The sequence below is a fragment of the Natrix helvetica genome (assembly GCF_964273705.1).
Source record: "Natrix helvetica genome assembly, chromosome: 5".
Lineage (NCBI taxonomy): Eukaryota > Metazoa > Chordata > Lepidosauria > Squamata > Natricidae > Natrix > Natrix helvetica.
In genome coordinates, this window is record NC_138551.1 from 87,702,586 (window position 1) to 87,720,483 (window position 17,898).

The window sequence follows — 17,898 nt, forward strand, 5'->3', positions numbered from 1 at the left end:
CCCCCCTGCAACTTGAGTTTGACAGCCCTGCTGTAGGTGATCTGCCCTTATTACACAACCCCTTTATATCTAGGCATTTGATAACTAAGACAATCTTGCTCTATTTCAATGTTTTTAAAATGTCCTTTCATTTTAATGTGCTCCTGATTTTTATATGGCTTATGGTTGCTTATTTCATAAGCACTGGATTTTATCAGGAGCTCCTTTGGGCATTATTTATGCAAATACAAGTAACACCTTTCAGAAGTCACGTGGCGTGGAATAAACCTTAGCTGATCGTTGTGTTCTGTTTTTTTTCTGTTCAATTTATAGAGTGCAATCTATGGTCTGGCGCAAGCCATTCCTGACAGAAACCTTGTTTCGGAAATCGCTGGTGGTTATTTGGACAGCCTCTACAGCACAGGTGTAGAGTCCCCCTTGACTGATACGCACATGAATGGTTCTCCAAGCCCCCATTGATTTTTAATCATGTATCACAATTGTTGGATGAAGACACACTAAAACAATTCAAAGGAAAGGTAATATCACTTGGGAGTGTTTCTTCTGCAGATGCGGCGATCTCTTGGCCTAACATTCCCTTTTAGGTTGAACACAGGTTCAGCTCCCCCCCTAGCTTTAGATTGGCTGTTCAGATCTGTGAAACATCAGGAATTCTCTCTTTCTCTCTCTCTTAACTTCTGATAATTATTTGTATATCTTAATGGCGACTCAACTGCTGCTTCTAGTCGTCCAAGACACAGCAGGCTTAAGGGCAATGCAAGTCTGTTCCATCATTGTTCATGCTCAGGTGTTTGGAATTACTTCAGTGGACAGATACAGATCACTTGGCTGACGTTCACACTGAGCAGTGAATTCAACAACAGGTTGCGCCTCCTTCACAGAGGATAGGATAAAATCAGGGTGAGCGTTTGGTTCACTCTGGGAATTTGCTCTGATTGAGAGGAAGTGGATCAAAGGGAAAAAAGGGACACTTCCTTCTTTCCTTGTATCTTTGGGGTGCTTTTCTCTTTTCCCTAATTGTTTTTTTATTGTGGCATCTTCCCCCCCACACACAAGTCTTTGAGCCATGGAGATCCACGAAGGTACTACGGATAAAACGGTTCTTCCACATCTATTTTCTGTATTAACTACAGTAGGAGAAAGCAAATTGCATTTCTTCAGTGTCACTTGAGAAGTCGAGAGGTTCGGCTCCTTCAACTGCTCTCGTTCCTAGCTCTGCCATTGTGTTAAACGCCTTTATGGACTCAAAAGAGAACCGGGGACTCAGAATGTAATTATTTGTAGGAACCCCCCCCCCCCCGCCCTCCCCAAGTGCTCCTTTTCAGGCATTGCACTGATTTATCAGACCCATTCTCAAGAGAGCACACACAGATTTGCCTTAAATGCTGAGAGCATCTCTAACTCAAGGAGCCAAGCAGATGGTCCAGTCAATAGATGATCACCTCCGTTATGGTACTACGCTGAAAATAACCTCAACCTCAGGTATCATATAGTCCTCCTCTTCAGTGTTTCATGACGTCTCGGTTCAGTCCACCTGTATGGTAGCACTTTTGCCACTGTGATTGGGATACCTGTAATCTAGAACAGGCAGGGGTGGGCTTCAAAATTTTTAGCAAAGGGTTCTCTGCCCAGTTGCTGGGTGGGCATGGCCATGGTGGGCGTGGCCTAGGTGGCCTCCTGCACCATGGTGGGGGGGGGGTTGCCCTCCCTGGGCTCCGGAGGCTTTCCTTGAGCCTCAGAGAGGGTGAAAACAGCCTTCCCAGGCTCCAAAAGCCCTCCAAAGGCCGAAAATGGGCCCGAGTTCTGGTAGGCCTGTTTTTCGCCCTCTCCAAGCCTCTGCTCATGCCCTGCACTTACCTGCATCCAAAACGGGCTGCGTGGGGACTCCTGGAGGGGGAGGGGTGGGTGGGGCCAACCAGGAGTGAGATTTGGGGGTTCTCCAAAACTGCACAGAGGTTCTACAGGTTCTCCCGAATCCCTGTGAACCCCCAGCAGCCCACCCCTGAGAACAAGGGTCTCCAACCTTGGCAATTTTAAGACTTGTGGACTTCAACTCCCAGACTTCCTCAACCAGCTGGCTCAGGAACTCTGGGAGTTGAAGTCCACAAGTTTTAAAGTTGCCAAGGTTGGAGACCCCTGATCTAGAAGGTTGACCTCTAATGGGTTAGAGATATGTCTTCTATCCCATTGTTTAGTTTGCTTCTAGAAATAGCTGTGGCTCCAGTGGGCCATTCAGTGGGCCAAATGGCAGGCACATTAACTTTTTATTCTAAGGCTTGAGGTATAAAGCTAGGTTCACCAGCCTAGTTTTTCAGCGGTGAATGGAGAACAGTTCCATTCCGCCTTAATCTTCCTCTATAGATAAGTAGGTACTTTGCTAGATAAGTCAAGGTCTCATTACATTCAGTCAGTGGTAGTTCTCTGTAGACTCATGTTCTTTTCAGTTATTATTGTACAATCCTTTGTGACTTCATGAGTTCAGGGTCTATATTATGTGAATCTTTGGATTAATCATGTATTTCTTCATGGCTATCTTTCTATTTCTATTTTGAACTGAGTGAATACAAAATAACTTGATGGTTAATTGCCTAAGACATGGTATGTGTACCAACTAGTTTGAACAGGTACACAGTTTCCAAATTACATTGAGAAAGGACAACTCGATTGCATCCCTTGTACCTATATAATTTAAGGAACTGTTTTCATTCATGTTCTAGAACGGAATGTTAATTTTGTAAGATCTTAATTTCAGTTTAATCATGATACGTGTTCAAAACTGCTTTGTTTCAATACTTAACCCATGTATACTTGCATCTTGTACATGTTTTCGTGTTTAAAATAAATGTTATTTTCTTCCTCGACTTCCAAGTTTAAAATATTGGAAGGTAGCTTTTTCCTGTCTTAAAGAGTTTGTTTATTGGAAAGCCGACCTCACCAATCAAATTTGCCTTAGTCACCAAGATTAGGTGATTAGGACCCCCATCTCTGAAATTTCGGGCACTGAGATGGTTGAAAAAAAATCAAGGTGGCAATAAAAGAACTTACCAAATTTTTATTTTATTCTGGCAATTTTACTTCCCTTTACTTGCAACTCTCAAGAATCTTTGGAGTAATTTCAATTCTGACTGAAATCCATTATTGTACAAGGATAATGAATGTAAAAAGGAGGCATGGCAGAGACACAGCTGCCATCTTGAAGTTTTCGAGCTCACCACACCCATTGGATGATCTTATCACATGCTATCGGGTATGTCAACAAATGAAAACCTAGCTTTCTTTAAAAAATGTTGATAGACAGAAGGTGCGAGATTTTAATTTCCTATCTCCTGCTGTACTAGCCTACATTAAACTGGGTGTGATGACGGGTAAAGCTTTCCTAAGGAAGAAAAACAGCTGTGATTTGCAATCTGTAGAATATAGGCTTCTACATTACTATGTTGTTGCCCGCCAGCAGGGCTGGCAGCAGATTCGGACAATGAGGAGGATGAGGAGGATGGGGAGGAACATGGGCCAGTCCTGGAGTCTGGGGAAGGCTCTGATAAGGGGTCTATGTCGGAGGTAGAGAGGGGGCCAGAGCCGTATGCCAGTTATCAGATGTCTTCAGAGTCAGACATCAGTGAAGCAGACGAACAGCTGGAGCCTGTTCCCAGGATGCGCATGCACAGAGTTGCCAGACGAAGGGAACAGATAAGGAACAGGGGTTGACTTGGGAGTAAGGCCACAGGTGGACAATGAATGGCCCCTCCCAGAGGGAATAAAAGAGGAGCGAAAGGGGAGTGGAGTTTGCGGGAGACAATTAAGTTCGTTTTAATTGGTTCCTGACTCTCCGAGATTCCTTGCCAAGTTTTGCAGATATCGGCCTGTCAGCTCTCCAAGCCAGATAAGGTCTGTGACTGTAAATCCTCCCTTGAAAGACTTTCCTGGATGCGAATGAGCAGAATTCACAGACAATCAATAAAAGGGGTTTGTGTCGGCTGCAGTTTGCTTCAGGCTCTTGGGAATCTCCGTCAGAGCACAGCAATCCAAAGTTCTGCCTACCTTGGTTTAAAAGAAAATTAAGCAATTCCAGCATTTCCCTCTCTGCCCCTTCCATGAAGCCAGGCAATACAAGAAACAGTGCGGAAAAGAAATGCACGAGGAAACAAATTTCCAATAGATTGTGTAAGAACAGGCTTTATTAAAACTGACAATCACAGGAAACTTCTCCTGCACCTACTTAATACTGCTAAACAGGGTTACAGACTAAAGAACCCAAGAGACAGATATTGACACATGACCGATTTATAATGAATTTGCAGTACTGGTGCCTATTTCGAGGTATGGCCTTACAGCAAACAAATATGAAGCTTCTACAAAAACATGGGTTCTCTCATATTAATTGGATACGAAGGACAGGTTACGCTTGTCATGATACTTTCTGGCGGGTTAAGATGCAGGAGCTACCTTTACAATCTGTAGTATATAGTATATGGGGTTGAGCTCTTTAGGCTAGCGTGTTTGCAACTTGCTCTATGAAACTGGCCAAGTTGATGTCCCGTTCAGATAAACCAGCACACTCGTGTGTACTTAAGGTTATGTGAACCTGAAAAAACAGAACAAAATGCCCAATTAATACAATAGTTACAAGAACGCATAGCAGCATGTTCTTGAAAGAGCTAAAATCATTTTTAAAGTACCAAATGATTAAAAAAAATAGTAACTTCGTTCATTGCTGCCCTCAGTGCTTACCAATGAAATTTAAAACACACTGTGCCCATCAGGATTAGGGAAGTCAGTCACTGGTATAGAAGAGAGGCTTTTTTTAAAAAAAATAGTTACATTGCAATTGCTAAATTGAGGCACTACTACAAACTGCTTCCATATCAACTGGGAGCCAATCTATAATTCACTCCCCTCTCTTGTTGCATTATAAGACTGTTGTTGTTGTTAGGTGTGAAGTTGTGTCCAACCCATTGCAACCCCATGGACAATGTTCCTCCAGGCCTTCCTGTCCTCCACCATTCTCTGGAATCCATTTAAGCTCATGCCTACTGCTTCGGTGACTCCATCCAGCCACCTCATTCTCTGTCGTCCTTTTCTTCTTTTGCCCTCAATTTTTCCCAGCAGGAGACTCTTCTCCAGTGAGTCCTTCCTTCTCATTAGGTGGCCAAAGTGTTTGAGTTTCATCTTCAGGATCTGGCCTTCTAAAGAGCAGTCAGGGTTGATCTCCTCTAGGACTGACCGGTTGGATCGCCTTGCAGTCCAAGGGACTTGCAGGAGTCTTCTCCAGCACCATAGTTCAAAGGCCTCCATTCTTTGGCGCTCAGCCTTCCTTAGGGTCCAACTTTTGCAGTCATACGTTGCCACTGGGAACACCATAGCCTTGACTAGAGGCACTTTTGTTGGCAGCGTGTAGCATTATAAGACTAGTAGTTGCTTAATCATATTTATATCAGAATGTGATATAATACTTCTGATAAGGTTTAAATATCCTCCCCACGCACATCCCACCGCTTTGCACAAATATAATCACTTGTACAGGTTTGGGCACCTAGAAAGGTGCAAGACACTGTGTTTAATGGCCTTATGCTACAATTGGCTTATATAATTAACATAACTTTATCTAAGCTTGAACAGAAAGCCAGTTTCAGATTGTGATAAAACATCTGACTAGAAGTTGGGGGACTAGAACCAGGTTTAGTGACCTGGAGCTGGTCATTCTTTCAGACCTAGGAATAAGGCAATGGGAAACGTCCAAACAATCCTCATCTCCATTTAACGACTCCATAAACCCTTGTGGGTGGAGTCAACTGAATGGAGCTAGCAGAGTATTTTAATGGCCGAATGCCCTTCCTGTTGCCAATATGGAGTTTTGTTCAGCAGATATATTCTCAGTGTGCCAAGAGAGAGAAATATCTGCCTCTATCTAGGATTGAGCTCGCAGCTTCCTAATTGTGAGGCGAGAGCGCCACCTCTAGGCCACCGCATCACACTACTTCCCACAGGATCTTACAATAATACAATAGTAGAGTTGGAAGGGACCTTGGAGGTCGTCTAGTCCAACCCCCTGCGTAGGCACGAAACCCTATACCGTTCCAGACAAATGGCTATCCAACATCTTCTTAAAGACTTCCAGTGTTGGGGCATTCACAACTTCTGGAGGCAAGCTGTTCCACTGATTAATTGTTCTCACTGTCAGGAAGTTTCTCTTCCAAACAATATCACCCCAAAAAACTGCCAGAATCACTCAAAGTGCCCCCCCCCCAAGTGCTTGAACAGCTCTCACCTCTTACCTTGTTGTAAACATTAAACCATTCAGGATGATGATCCAGTTTTTCTGCTTGTAGAGCTACTCTGGTCATAAATCCAAAGGCCTGTTCAAAACATTAGAGGATTTTAGAAAAATACAAACAAAGAAAGGAAACTCCACACAGGTTCCATACTAATTAGACATATAAGCTACTTGTTAATATTGCCGCAGCTGAAAGATAGCACTGCATAAATCACACAATTAAGGGTCTTATCGGTATACCTCTACACTCTCCAAGGCAGACAGAATTTAGTTTCTCATGTTTGTGCAAAAATGCAGAATGAGACAAGCCTTAATCTAGGTAAAGCCCACAGCTTACATGGCCACTGATGTGGGCGGCTGGGAGTTGTAGTTCAGTAATATCTACAGTTCTGCGAGAGTGCTGCTTCTTAAGATCAGAGTTGGTATGGAGAGGAATTCAATCCTTTTCTCCTTGCCTCCAAAGGAAAATTCATGCTATGCAATTATTACTTCCATGCTTGTCAGGAAAAGGCCTCTAATGTGGGCGCAAACAAGTAAGTTGGGGGAAGAAACACGATTTCACTCTGAGGGCCGCATCAGGGTTGTGTTTGACCTTGGGATTGTGGCCATAGTGGACATGGCCAGCTTGATGTCACTTGTGTTGGGAGTGCCTGTGGTGGCCTGAGTGTTTTGCCAGCGAAAGCGGGCTCCTGAGTTCCGTTTTCTGCTAGGACAGCCTCCTGCAACTCTCTGCCAGCAAAAACGGAGCATGGGGCTCTCCTGAGCTCCATTTTTGCTAGCAGAGGCATCACGGGCTGATCCTTCGCTGTTTCCAGGGTGGCCCCGCGGGCCAGATCTAAGCACCCTGCAGGCGGATCCAGCCCCCGGGCCTTGAGTTTGACACTCCTGAAGTAAGTGATGGGACTTCCAGACACAAACAGATGTTTTGAATTCGTCTTTTCTTTACCAGCATGGCAGAGAAAAAGGAAAATCTCCATGCACTTTTCTTGATCCTAAGCATTGGTATCCTCTCCAACCTTTTGGGATGGAGTGAAAAAATAATTAGGGCTGGACCTGAGGCTATTCACATTTGCATTCAAGGATCACTTAGATAGCAAATGCAGTTGGATTTCAGAGTCCCTCTTTGCAGCTCCTGTCTCTACAAAGCTATTGTAGCACCAACAGGCAAGAGCTATGCTCCTTTTGCTCTACCACATGAGGACCGAAGCACTCTTGGCATCCCACATAAAGCATATCTATGATTCTCAATCATCCCAGGTCATGGTTGTCCAAAAAGTGTTCTGAAGGTGTTTCTTGGATGATCCGGCATGTACTACCATATGTGGTGGCCGTGCCAAAAAACAAAAGAATATTGGCGGAAAATTCAAAGGTGGCTGATAGAGGAAATAGAATTCAAACCAGAACTATTTATTTTGGGAATCCTAAACGATCAATATAAGAAGGGGTAATCTATTTAATAATACATATTATTATAGTAGCAAGAATGGTCTTTGCCCAAATCTGGAAAAACAGGGAAATTCACAAGAAGAGGAAGTAATTAGGAAAATTCAATTTGTGCTGAAATGGATAAATTGATGTGGGAATTGAAGAACAAAGACGAATCAGAATATTATAAGATCTGGGGTAAATTTTATCAATGGTTGGAACAAAAAAAGGAAAGACCCAAAATAACCAATGACTAAGATTTATAGAATGGAGATTAGAATTCTGTATGAAATCATAACAGTGAAAATATATAAGAAAAGAACAAAGCAACATGGAGGGAAATATGATCTCCTTATATTTGTACATACTGAGTAGACCAATTGTAAATAAGCATGGTGGTTTATAATATTTAACTTTATATTCTAGTATGTATGGCAAAGACATTGCCAGGACAGTTACACTGTGTCCAATGTTTTAATGTGTGTTTAATAAAAAACTTTTAAATAAAAAAATGTTTCTTAGATGAGAAGCAAAACCTTTTCAAACAAAAAAAAAACCAACCAAGGAAGTCCAGTTGCCTTTTGAAAAAAAGCACCTTTGGGACTACATAAACTGAAGCACTGGCAAGTATTAACCCACAGACCCACTTACACATGTCAAGAGTTGCGACACTGCGGGGTTAGGAACTGAGCATATTTGCAGCTTGTTGTGTCCTGGGATTTGCATTTTAGCTGAGCCTACTGTTAAATCAGTGTATAGAGCTGCACGTTTGGTCATTGTTCCCAACCCCTGCATAAGCCTGATTTTCTCAAAATAAAATATGAAGAAGTGCATTTGTACCCGATTAAAGTCCTTGAAATGGAACTCTTTGTAGATAGCATCTCTGCCTTCCACCTCATTCCATCCTACTGCTCTGAGATTTGGCAGGAGCTGGTCTCTTTCTTCTCCGCTCAGTCGGTGAGCTTTTCCTGCCTAGGAGAAAATGAAGAAAGTCTGCAATAAACGTCGAGATAAACTTATCTCTAAGCACAAACAACACGTCTACGAAGAAGCTATTTTCAGACGGGTCTAGGGCAGGGATATCAAACTCGATTTCATTGAGGGCTGCATCAAGGTTGCGTTTGATCTCAGGGTGGGTGTGGCTGGGCTGGGCCTGGCCCTCTGCCAGTGAAAAGGAAGCTTGGGGGCCATACCTGGGCCCTGTTTTTGGCCATGACGGCCTCCTGCAGCCCTCTGCTAGCGAAAACAGAGCCCGCGATGGCCTCCTGCAGCCCTCTGCCAGCAAAAATGGAGCTCAGGTAGACTGCGTACAGCCCCCCAGGCCCTGTTTTTGGCTGGAACAGACTCTTGTAGCCCTCGCACCCTCTCCCCCAGCTCTGTTTTTGCTGGCAGGAGGCTGTCGCAGCCAAAAACGGAGCCTGGGAGGGCTGCGCACGATCCTCCTGTGGTTCGTTTTTGTTGGAAGAGGCATCGCGGGGCGGTCTTTTGCTGTTTCCAGGGCAACCCTGTGGGTCATATCTAAACACCCCGCAGGCCGGATCCTGCCTATGGGCCTTGAGTTTGACACCTCTGATCTAGAGCATCAGATCTAGAGGTTTTTTTAAAAAAATTCTTCAGAAATCAATCTCATAAACAGCTACTTAGAGAAATATAGAGCACTCCAAGACGTTCCATGACTGGCTTGGGAAGATGATGGGAGGTGTGGTCCAGCACACAGAGAAAGCACAAGCTGGGGAAAAGCTATCCTGCACTGGCTGCCCACACTGCCATTAATTTGACGCCAAAGTTTGAGTTTGAGTTTTGAGTTTTATTAAATTTATATACCGCCCCCCTCTCCCCGCAGGGACTCAGGGCGGTGTACAGACAGTACATATAAAACAACAAAGCAAGAACAACAAAACATTAGACAACCAACATAAACATACGGTCTGTAAAATACCCGAACTCATTTCAAGTTAAAAACAGTCTAAAACCAAATTAAAACCCCAAAATTTACAATATTAAAAAGCCATCCAGGAAGGTCAGTAATAGATTGTACTTATGATTACGATTAGGCTAGGCCGGCTAGCCGGAACAGGTGGGTCTTGAGTTTCTTACGGAAGGAGCGGAAGGAAAGATGTCATTCAATACAGGTTTTGACTTGCTACCACAATTGCAACCAGAATTTCGGCTGCTAAGCATGGTGGTTGTTAAAGAGAATCACATCCAATTTTTACTACCTTTTTGCTGTTAAGTGAATCATGCAGACAATAGTGAGTCCAGCTTCCCCCACTGACTTTGCTTGCCAGAAGCCAGCTGGGGAAGTCCCAAGCTATGATCTCATGACCCCAGGATGCTATAGCCATTGTCTGAAGGGGTAAAGGGTTTCCTGCCTGAGCAGGGGTTGGACTAGAAGACCTCCAAGGTCCCTTTCAACACTCTCATTCTATTTTATTTCTGTTCTGTTCTGTTCTGTCCCGTCCTATCCCTATCCCTATTCTATTCTCATGCTGGTTGTCAACTACCCAAATTTTCTTCACTTGATTGCGGAGATGCTCCCAACAGTCACAAGGGCAAGCGCTGGTTATGAGCCACTCTTTTCCAGTGCTGTTGTAACTTTGAATAGCTGTTTAACAAATGGTTGTAAGTCGAGAACTGCCATGTAGAACGTGTAAAGTTGCCATGCAGGAGAAAAAAAAACCGACGACTCATTTTCATTGCTCAATTCTGCCAACAGAGATAACCTTTATGGCCATGCTAAATTCTTAACTCAGAAACCCATGATTAATATGATTTACACTGATAATGTTGCTTGGTTTGGAAGTTGGCTGCAATGGACTTGGATCTTAAATAAAATGCTTTTTAAAAGCAGAGCGCTCCTCTGAGAGAAATGGCTAACTAGAAGACGCCCACATTTCTAGAAAAGGCAGAAACCAAACCTTAATAAAGCAGCTTTCTTCTTAGTTAATGGTTAAAGGCTGTTGCATCATTAATCCCTGTCCTTTAAAATCCTGTGGATATTGGGAGGAGCACATGGTGACAAATAGGAGCATGACAGCAGCTCTTACTGGTTTCCATATTGTCAGTTGGAAGGATAATTGTGCAACGGGTTTGGACACTTTTTGATGAATGCTAATGCAAAGCAAACGAGATCGAAGGGAGAATAATTCGGTCTGGATCTGGGCACCACATATTTTAACTTTCTTCCCTGAGGATTCTGCAGCTGAGGTTTCCCCCTCGCACATATGTGTTAGTCGTTCCCGACTCTAGGGGGTGGTGTTCATCTCTGTTTCAAAGCTGAAGAGCCAGCGCTGCCTGAAGACGTCTTCGTGGTCATGTGGCCGGCATGACTAAACACCGAAGGCGCACGGAACACTGTTTACCTTCCCACCAAAGGTGGTTCCTATTTTTCTACTTGCATTTTTACATACTTTGGAACTGCTAGGCTGGCAGAAGCTCGGACAAGTAACGGGAGCTCACTCTGTTACTCGGCGCTAGGGATCCAAACCACCGAACTGCCGACTGTTCTGATCGACAAGCTCAACATCTTAGCCACTGAGCCACCGCGTCCCTTCTGTTCTATTGTGTCCTACAAAATATTCCGGGAGTTTCCCCAAATAATTCCTTGCATGTTTTTCTTAAAACCTACTTTCGTCATGCTTAATGGATGCTACGTTTAGCAGTACTTCAGCAAATTGAAGGCGTTCTGAGTAAACACTGTGCAGTACAATAAACCTCCAGCCACTGCCCTTTTACTGAGATCACCTGATAAATGGGTTCCTGGTATCTTAGCGACGCTGATAAGGCTTTTAGAGAAAGAGACAGACAAGGTTTATGTCCGCCAGTGATCTCACCCACGCTTTTATTACTGGGTAACTAAAAGTGAGGCAATGGGGGAAAAATAATGGAGAGTTAATATTATAAGAATGGATTTCAGACAATCATGCTCAGAATAAGATTGAAGCCAGTGCATTCTGGACATCACATAACCACAGAGCCTGGCTGCAGCTTTTTCTTGACTTGGCTTTGGTTAAATCGGTCTTATTAGTTTTAAAGCAATTTAATACAGGTAGTCCTTGCCTTAAAGGTAAAGGTTCCCCTCGTTCCCAACTGTAAGGGAGGTGCTCATCTCCATTTCTAAGCTGAAGAGCCAGCGCCATCTGAAGACGTCTCCGTGGTCATGTAGCTGGCATGACTAAATGCCGAAGGCGTGGAACGCTGTTACCTTCCCACCAAAGGTGGTTCCTGTTTTTCTACTTGCATTTTTACATGCTTTTGAACCGCTAGGTTGGCAGAAGCTGGGACAAGTAACGTGAGCTCACTCCATTATGCGGTGCTAGGGATTCGAACCGCCGAACTGCTGGCCTTTCTGATCGACAAGCTCGGCGTCTTAGCCACTGAGCCACCTCGTCCCTTTCTTGATTTAGCTTTGGTTAAATCCGTTTTATTCGTTTTAAAAACAATTTAATACGGGTAGTCCTAGCCTTAGAACCATTCATTTAGCAGCATTCTGAAGTTACGGCATTGACAAAAATGATTATTTTAAAAAAAGTTATCATGACCATTGCAGCATGGGCATCCCCACTGTCATGTGGTCAAAATTTTGCCACTTGGCAAGTGGCTTGTTTTGACGATGGTTCTCGCATCTTTTTGGGGTCACTTGATCATCTGTGACCTCCCCAGCTGGCTTCTGTCAAGCGAAGTCCAGGACAGAAGCCATATTCATTGAACGACCTATCTGATTCACTTAGCAACCGCATGATTCATTTAGCAATTGTGGAAAAAAGATCCTAAGATGAGAGCCACCTAGCAACGGCTTTACAATGGAAATTATGTCCCAATTGTGGATTTGTGAGTCAAGAACTACATTTTAATCTTTGTAGTAAGCTTCCCTTATTAGAGAACCAGTTTAAATCCAGCCGTGAAATTGCATCACAGTTTTTCAAGACCGTAGGCTGGTCCATGATCAGGATCAGGGGTATCAAAGTCGCGACTCGTGGGTGGAATGCGTCATGCGCTGCCCACATCCACCCCTGGTTTAGCAAAGGGGAGGAAAAAGTTGTGATACGTCATGTGACGACGCGAGTTTGACACCCCTGATCAAGATGGATAAATTAGGAATGAAAATAAAAACAGACCTTCATTTAAGAGTTTTCTTTTGAGATGAACAAGATTTACATGCAATACAAAGAATCTATATATAAAAAAAATGGCTATGTGTGTGTGTGTGTGTGTGTTCCAGCATAACTCTGGAATGCCTTGAGCAATTTCAACCAAACTTGGTACACAGATGACTTACTCTCTGGAGACAAATACTGTAGGGATAAGACACCCCTAACACCCCTCGGGCTGTGTGTTTTGTTACGATACAGCCTGTTGTGCCTTCAAGTGGCTTCTACTGTACTGCCATTTGCTGCTTGCACAAGTGAGGATGCATATGCGTGCTTGCACGCTTGCCTGCTGTTTCTGCGGCCCGGTTGCAAACCCCTCATAGCCCACCAGTGGGTTGGGAACCCTTGGTCTAAGATACCTAAAAGGCACTCCCAAGTCTGAATATAAACTTGGTCTAGGAACGGAAACCATGCACCCTCAAAGGATAAAGCTCCCATTCTGGGCTGCTAAGCCAACTGGTGTGATCCGATTTCCACAAACCTCAGTTCAGCAAAGAACAGTATAGCGTCTCCTACCTGAGCAGGGGATTGGACTAGAGGATCTCCAAGGTCCTTTCTGAGTTTATTATTCTGCTATTTCACCCAAGGCTGTCCCACATTTCTCCATACATTACTAATAAGGACTGAAATTCCATTTATCATCTTGTGTCTTTTCTCCTGGGATATGTAGGGTTTTCTGACTGGTATAATTTGCTTGCCTAGCCCACCATCCTTTGGCACCAGGTTGCCAATCCCTGATCCCAGAAATGTAGTCAACAGGCATTTAATTTGTGTGAGTATTTTCCTTTTGTTTGCAGACTCAAAGTTCATCTCAAAACTGCTTTACACCCCCTGCTAATAGCCACACGCCCTTGTTTCCCCACCACCACCAATCCAAACCAGACGCATTTCCCTGGGTAAGACTTCGATTTGCATTTTTTTTTTGAAAATCTCACCATATGTGCCTTTGATGACAACACATGCCACTCACAAATTGCACAGAGGTTTGAAAGAACACATGCAACCAATTCCAGTAAGCTGCGGAAAAGAGTGAAGCAGGGAGGGGACCAATTAAAGAGTGGGTAGAGTTTTGTAGGTGCCAGACCCACGAGAAAAGCAACAGAGGCCGAAAACATCTGCTCTTGTACCCAGGAGAAAACAGCTGGAAATTTACCCAAGGTATAGCAACTTCTTTCTGGCTGCAAAGGGAGCAGCGTTAATGTTACCCATCTCCCTTAAACTCTTTAGATCTGAACATATCTCTGACACCCCTCCCCCATCCTAAAAAACAGATGGTTTTAGAATAGAATAACAGAGTTGGAAGGGACCTTGGAGGTCTTCTAGTCCAGCCCAGGCAGGAAACCCTACGCCACTTCAGACAAATGGTTCTCCAACATTTATTTCATTTACTTATTTATTTTGTCAAGCATGTTTTAGAAGACATATATAGTATAAACATGGTTTTGGATACATGAAATGGATACGAATGAAAGAAACATTAGGACAGAGACGGTAGGCATGTTGGTGCGCTTATGCACTTCCCTTACAGACCTCGTCTTAAAGACTTCCAGTGTTGGGGCATTCACAACTTCTGGAGGCAAGCTGTTCCACTGTTTAATTGTTCTAACTGTCAGGAAATGTCTCCTTAGTTCTAGGTTGCTTCTCTCCTTGATTAGTTTCCACCCATTGTTTCTTGTCCTACCCTGGAGAATAGCTTGACTCCCTCTTTGTGGCAACCCCTGAGATATCGGAACACTGCTATCATGTCTCCCCTAGCCCTTCTTTTCATTAAACTAGGCATACTCAAACATACGTTCTTCATATGTTTTAGCCTCCAATCCCCTAATCATCTTTGTTGCTCTTCTCTGCACTCTTTCTAGACTCTCAACATCTTTTGTACATTGTGGTGACCAAAACTGGATGCAGCATCCCAAGTGTGGCCTTACCAAGGCATTATAAAGTGGTATTAACACTTCACATGAAGTTCTTCCTGGAAGCTTTGCCATAAAAATTCCAAAGGTGCTTTTTTCTTTTTTCTAGAGGCAACTGGACTTTCGGTTTTGTTTTTTCTTTGAAGAAATTTTATCTTTCATCCAAGAAGCTTCTTCATCTCTGACCAGATGGTGGGGGGATGGAAGGATTTATACTCCTTGCAGACAGCTGATCACTCACTGTCTTTTAGTGAGTCGTTGAGGCCACCTGGAGGTTTATTTGTGTCCTCAGGATCACCTGAGTAGTGCAAATGGGTTTGGAGTCTTCTTGGAACTGTTGAGAGGATTGTGTTGTAGACGGGAGATAGATGATTTTGTATCCCTCTCCTGCTGCTGAGAGAGCCTCTTCAATGTTGACCCCTCTATCAAACCAGCTATCGTCTCTGTCAAAATGTGGACTTTGCTGTCTTCGAAAGAGTGGCCGTTGTCTTTTAAATGCAGTCCCTCTGCAAATGACCAGCTGTCTGCAAAGAGTATCTAAATCCTTCCATTCCCCACCATCCAGTCAGAGCTGAAGAAAGTCCAATTGCTTCTTGGGGGGGGGGGAGCACCTTTGGGATAACCATGACCTGGATGACTGAGAATCCCCATAGATATTTTTCAATAAAAAAAAGATAAAACGTGTGTTGTTTTATTCTATTTTACATATTTACCTATTACATTATATTGCATCTTCTCCTATAACTAATTAAAAAAAACCCAACAACAACTAGATCTGCCTGCCAAATGAATTAGTCTTCTTGGCTCTGATTTGATAGGACGGCTCCCGGTTCCTTTTTCCCCACTTTGCAGGTCCGCCCTCCGTCCCTTCTGCCTTCCCGGAGTAAAGTCGTAGTTGGGAAGATGCGCCGCTCTTGCAAGTGACCTCGCGAAGCTTAGGCGGCGAAAGATACAAACAGACAAGACAGCCAGACAGCCATAATAGAAAATAAGAGATGGGTAGAGACAGACGGAGAGGCGCAAGCGACCAGCGCAAATTTGATCTCAGCCACTTGTATAGGGTTTCCTGCCTGAGCAGAGGGTTGGACTAGATGACCTCCAAAGTCCCTTCCAACTCTGTTATACCGTGCCGTCTACACTTTCCCTTTCGCTGGGCTGAGTTCGGATTAAGAATTAACCAAGAGCTTCCAAGATTCCGCCCCCCCCCCCCCCATCTCAGCCTTAATGCTTCTCCCGGGGGGGTGCGGCTTGCAACTTTCTCCCCCCCCCCCCCGCCCCGCAGCACCGGCAAAAGCTCTTCGGAACTCACCATGGCTGGCAATTCACGGAGCGCAAAAGCCAGGAAAGCGCCGGTGATTTCCAGCGCAGCTCGGGAAGGCGGAGGAAAGGCTCAGACCAATGCGCTGCAGGCGGAGGTGGGGCGGGTCGGAGGGCTCCGCTCCCTCCGTGGAAGAGAGGCCGAACGCGGGGGTGCTGGAATGAGAAGGCTGCCCGGCCGCCTTTGGTCTCGGGGTTGGGGGAAGCTCCCGGACGCCTGGCCACTTGAGGCTCCCACCCGCCCCTGCCTGAGGATGAAGGGATCCTTCAGTCTCCAGGGATCTCGGGAAGATCAAAGCGATCCGAGTTTTCCTCCCTCGGTGCGAGACCTGCTCGGCCTTATTTTATTTTATTTTATTATTTTATTTTATTTTATTTTTTTATTTTATTTTATTTTATTTTATTTTATTTTATATTTTATTTTATTTTATTATTTTATTTTATTTTATTTTATTTTATTTTATTTTATTTTATTTTATTTTATTTTATTTTATTTTATTATTTTATTTTATTTTATTTTATTTTATTTTATTTTATTATTTGGAAGCCGTCGGGGTCTGGATGGGGGACAACAGACTCAAACTCAACCCCTCCAAGACCGAGTGGCTGTGGGTACTGGCACCTCGGTTCAGCCAGCTGACTCCATCGCTGGCCATAGGGGGCGAACAACTGTCCCCTGTGGAGCGGGCGCGCAATTTGGGCGTCCTCCTTGATGCCCGGCTGTCAATGGAGGACCATGTGGCAGCCGTGGCAAGGGGGGGTGTTCCACCAGGTTCGCCTGGTGCACCAATTGCGCCCCCTACTGGACCGGAGTGCCCTGCGCACGGTCACTCATGCGCTGGTGACGTCTCGCCTGGACTACTGCAATGCCCTCTACATGGGGCTTCCCTTGGGACGCATCCGGAGACTGCAGCTAGTTCAGAACGCAGCCGCGCGGGTTATTATGGGGAGTACACGTTACTCCCACGTAACACCTCTCCTGCGCGAGCTGCACTGGCTACCTGTGGCCTTTCGGGTGCGTTTCAAGGTATTGATCACCATCTTTAAAGCGCTCCATGGCATAGGACCTAGTTATCTGCAGGATCGCATTCTACCACACACGTCCCTGCGACCTATCCGCTCACCCAGGGAGGGGCTCCTCCTGGTGCCGTCCGCTAGACAATGCCAGCGGGCGACACCTAGGAGTAGGTCCTTCTCTGTGATGGGCCCAACCCTCTGGAATGACCTCCCCCCTGACATTCGAACTACCACCGACCTCCGTTCCTTCCGTCAAAAGTTAAAGACTCACCTATTTCAATCAGCTGGCCTGGCACTTTCTTAGTTTTACCTCCCGGGGATTTATTTTAATTGGGTTAGGGGTTTTAATTGGGATGTTTTTAGGGTTTTAGAATATATTTATTTCTCGTACAGTCTATCTCCCCCTCCAAATGTATTTTAAATGTATTTTATTGTTATGACTGTATTTTATTTGCATTGACTGTACACCGCCCCGAGTCCCTTGCTGGGAGAGGGGGCGGTCTAAAAATCTAATAAATAAATAAATAAATAAATATTTTATTTTATTTTATTTTATTTTATTTTATTTTATTTTTTTATTTTATTTTTTATTTTATTATTATTATTATTATTTATTTTATTTTTTTATTTTTATTTTTTATTTTTATTTTTTATTTTATCAGCATGTACAAGGTAACATATTAGTACAGGCATGGACATGATTGCATGACATTGGTACAAATAGATGGATATAAATGTATAACATGGCCATGGGTACGAATCAATGGAGATAGTAGGACAGGGACGGTAGGCACGTGGGTGCGCTTAC

General features: G+C 44.2%; 2 protein-coding genes across 2 annotated transcripts in view; one reads left to right on the forward strand and one right to left on the reverse strand.

The window, feature by feature from the left end:
* The window catches only part of SGPL1 (sphingosine-1-phosphate lyase 1), a 70,933-nt gene extending 68,072 nt beyond the window's left edge, over nt 1-2,861 (forward strand). The window contains exons 14-15 of the mRNA XM_081954503.1: nt 313-2,014; nt 2,149-2,861. Coding sequence (XP_081810629.1) covers nt 313-459 — 147 coding nt within the window. The 3' untranslated portion in view covers nt 460-2,014; nt 2,149-2,861. The remainder of the gene's footprint in view (nt 1-312; nt 2,015-2,148) is intronic.
* Nucleotides 2,862-4,155: 1,294 nt separating this feature from the next.
* On the reverse strand, nt 4,156-16,402 carry PCBD1 (pterin-4 alpha-carbinolamine dehydratase 1). The gene is made up of 4 exons (XM_081954506.1): nt 16,066-16,402; nt 8,537-8,668; nt 6,273-6,353; nt 4,156-4,582 (listed from the first exon to the last, which is right to left on the reverse strand). The coding sequence occupies exons 1-4, from the start codon at nt 16,066-16,068 to the stop codon at nt 4,484-4,486; spliced, it is 315 nt and encodes a 104-aa protein (XP_081810632.1). The 5' UTR covers nt 16,069-16,402; the 3' UTR covers nt 4,156-4,483.
* Nucleotides 16,403-17,898: the final 1,496 nt, after the last annotated feature.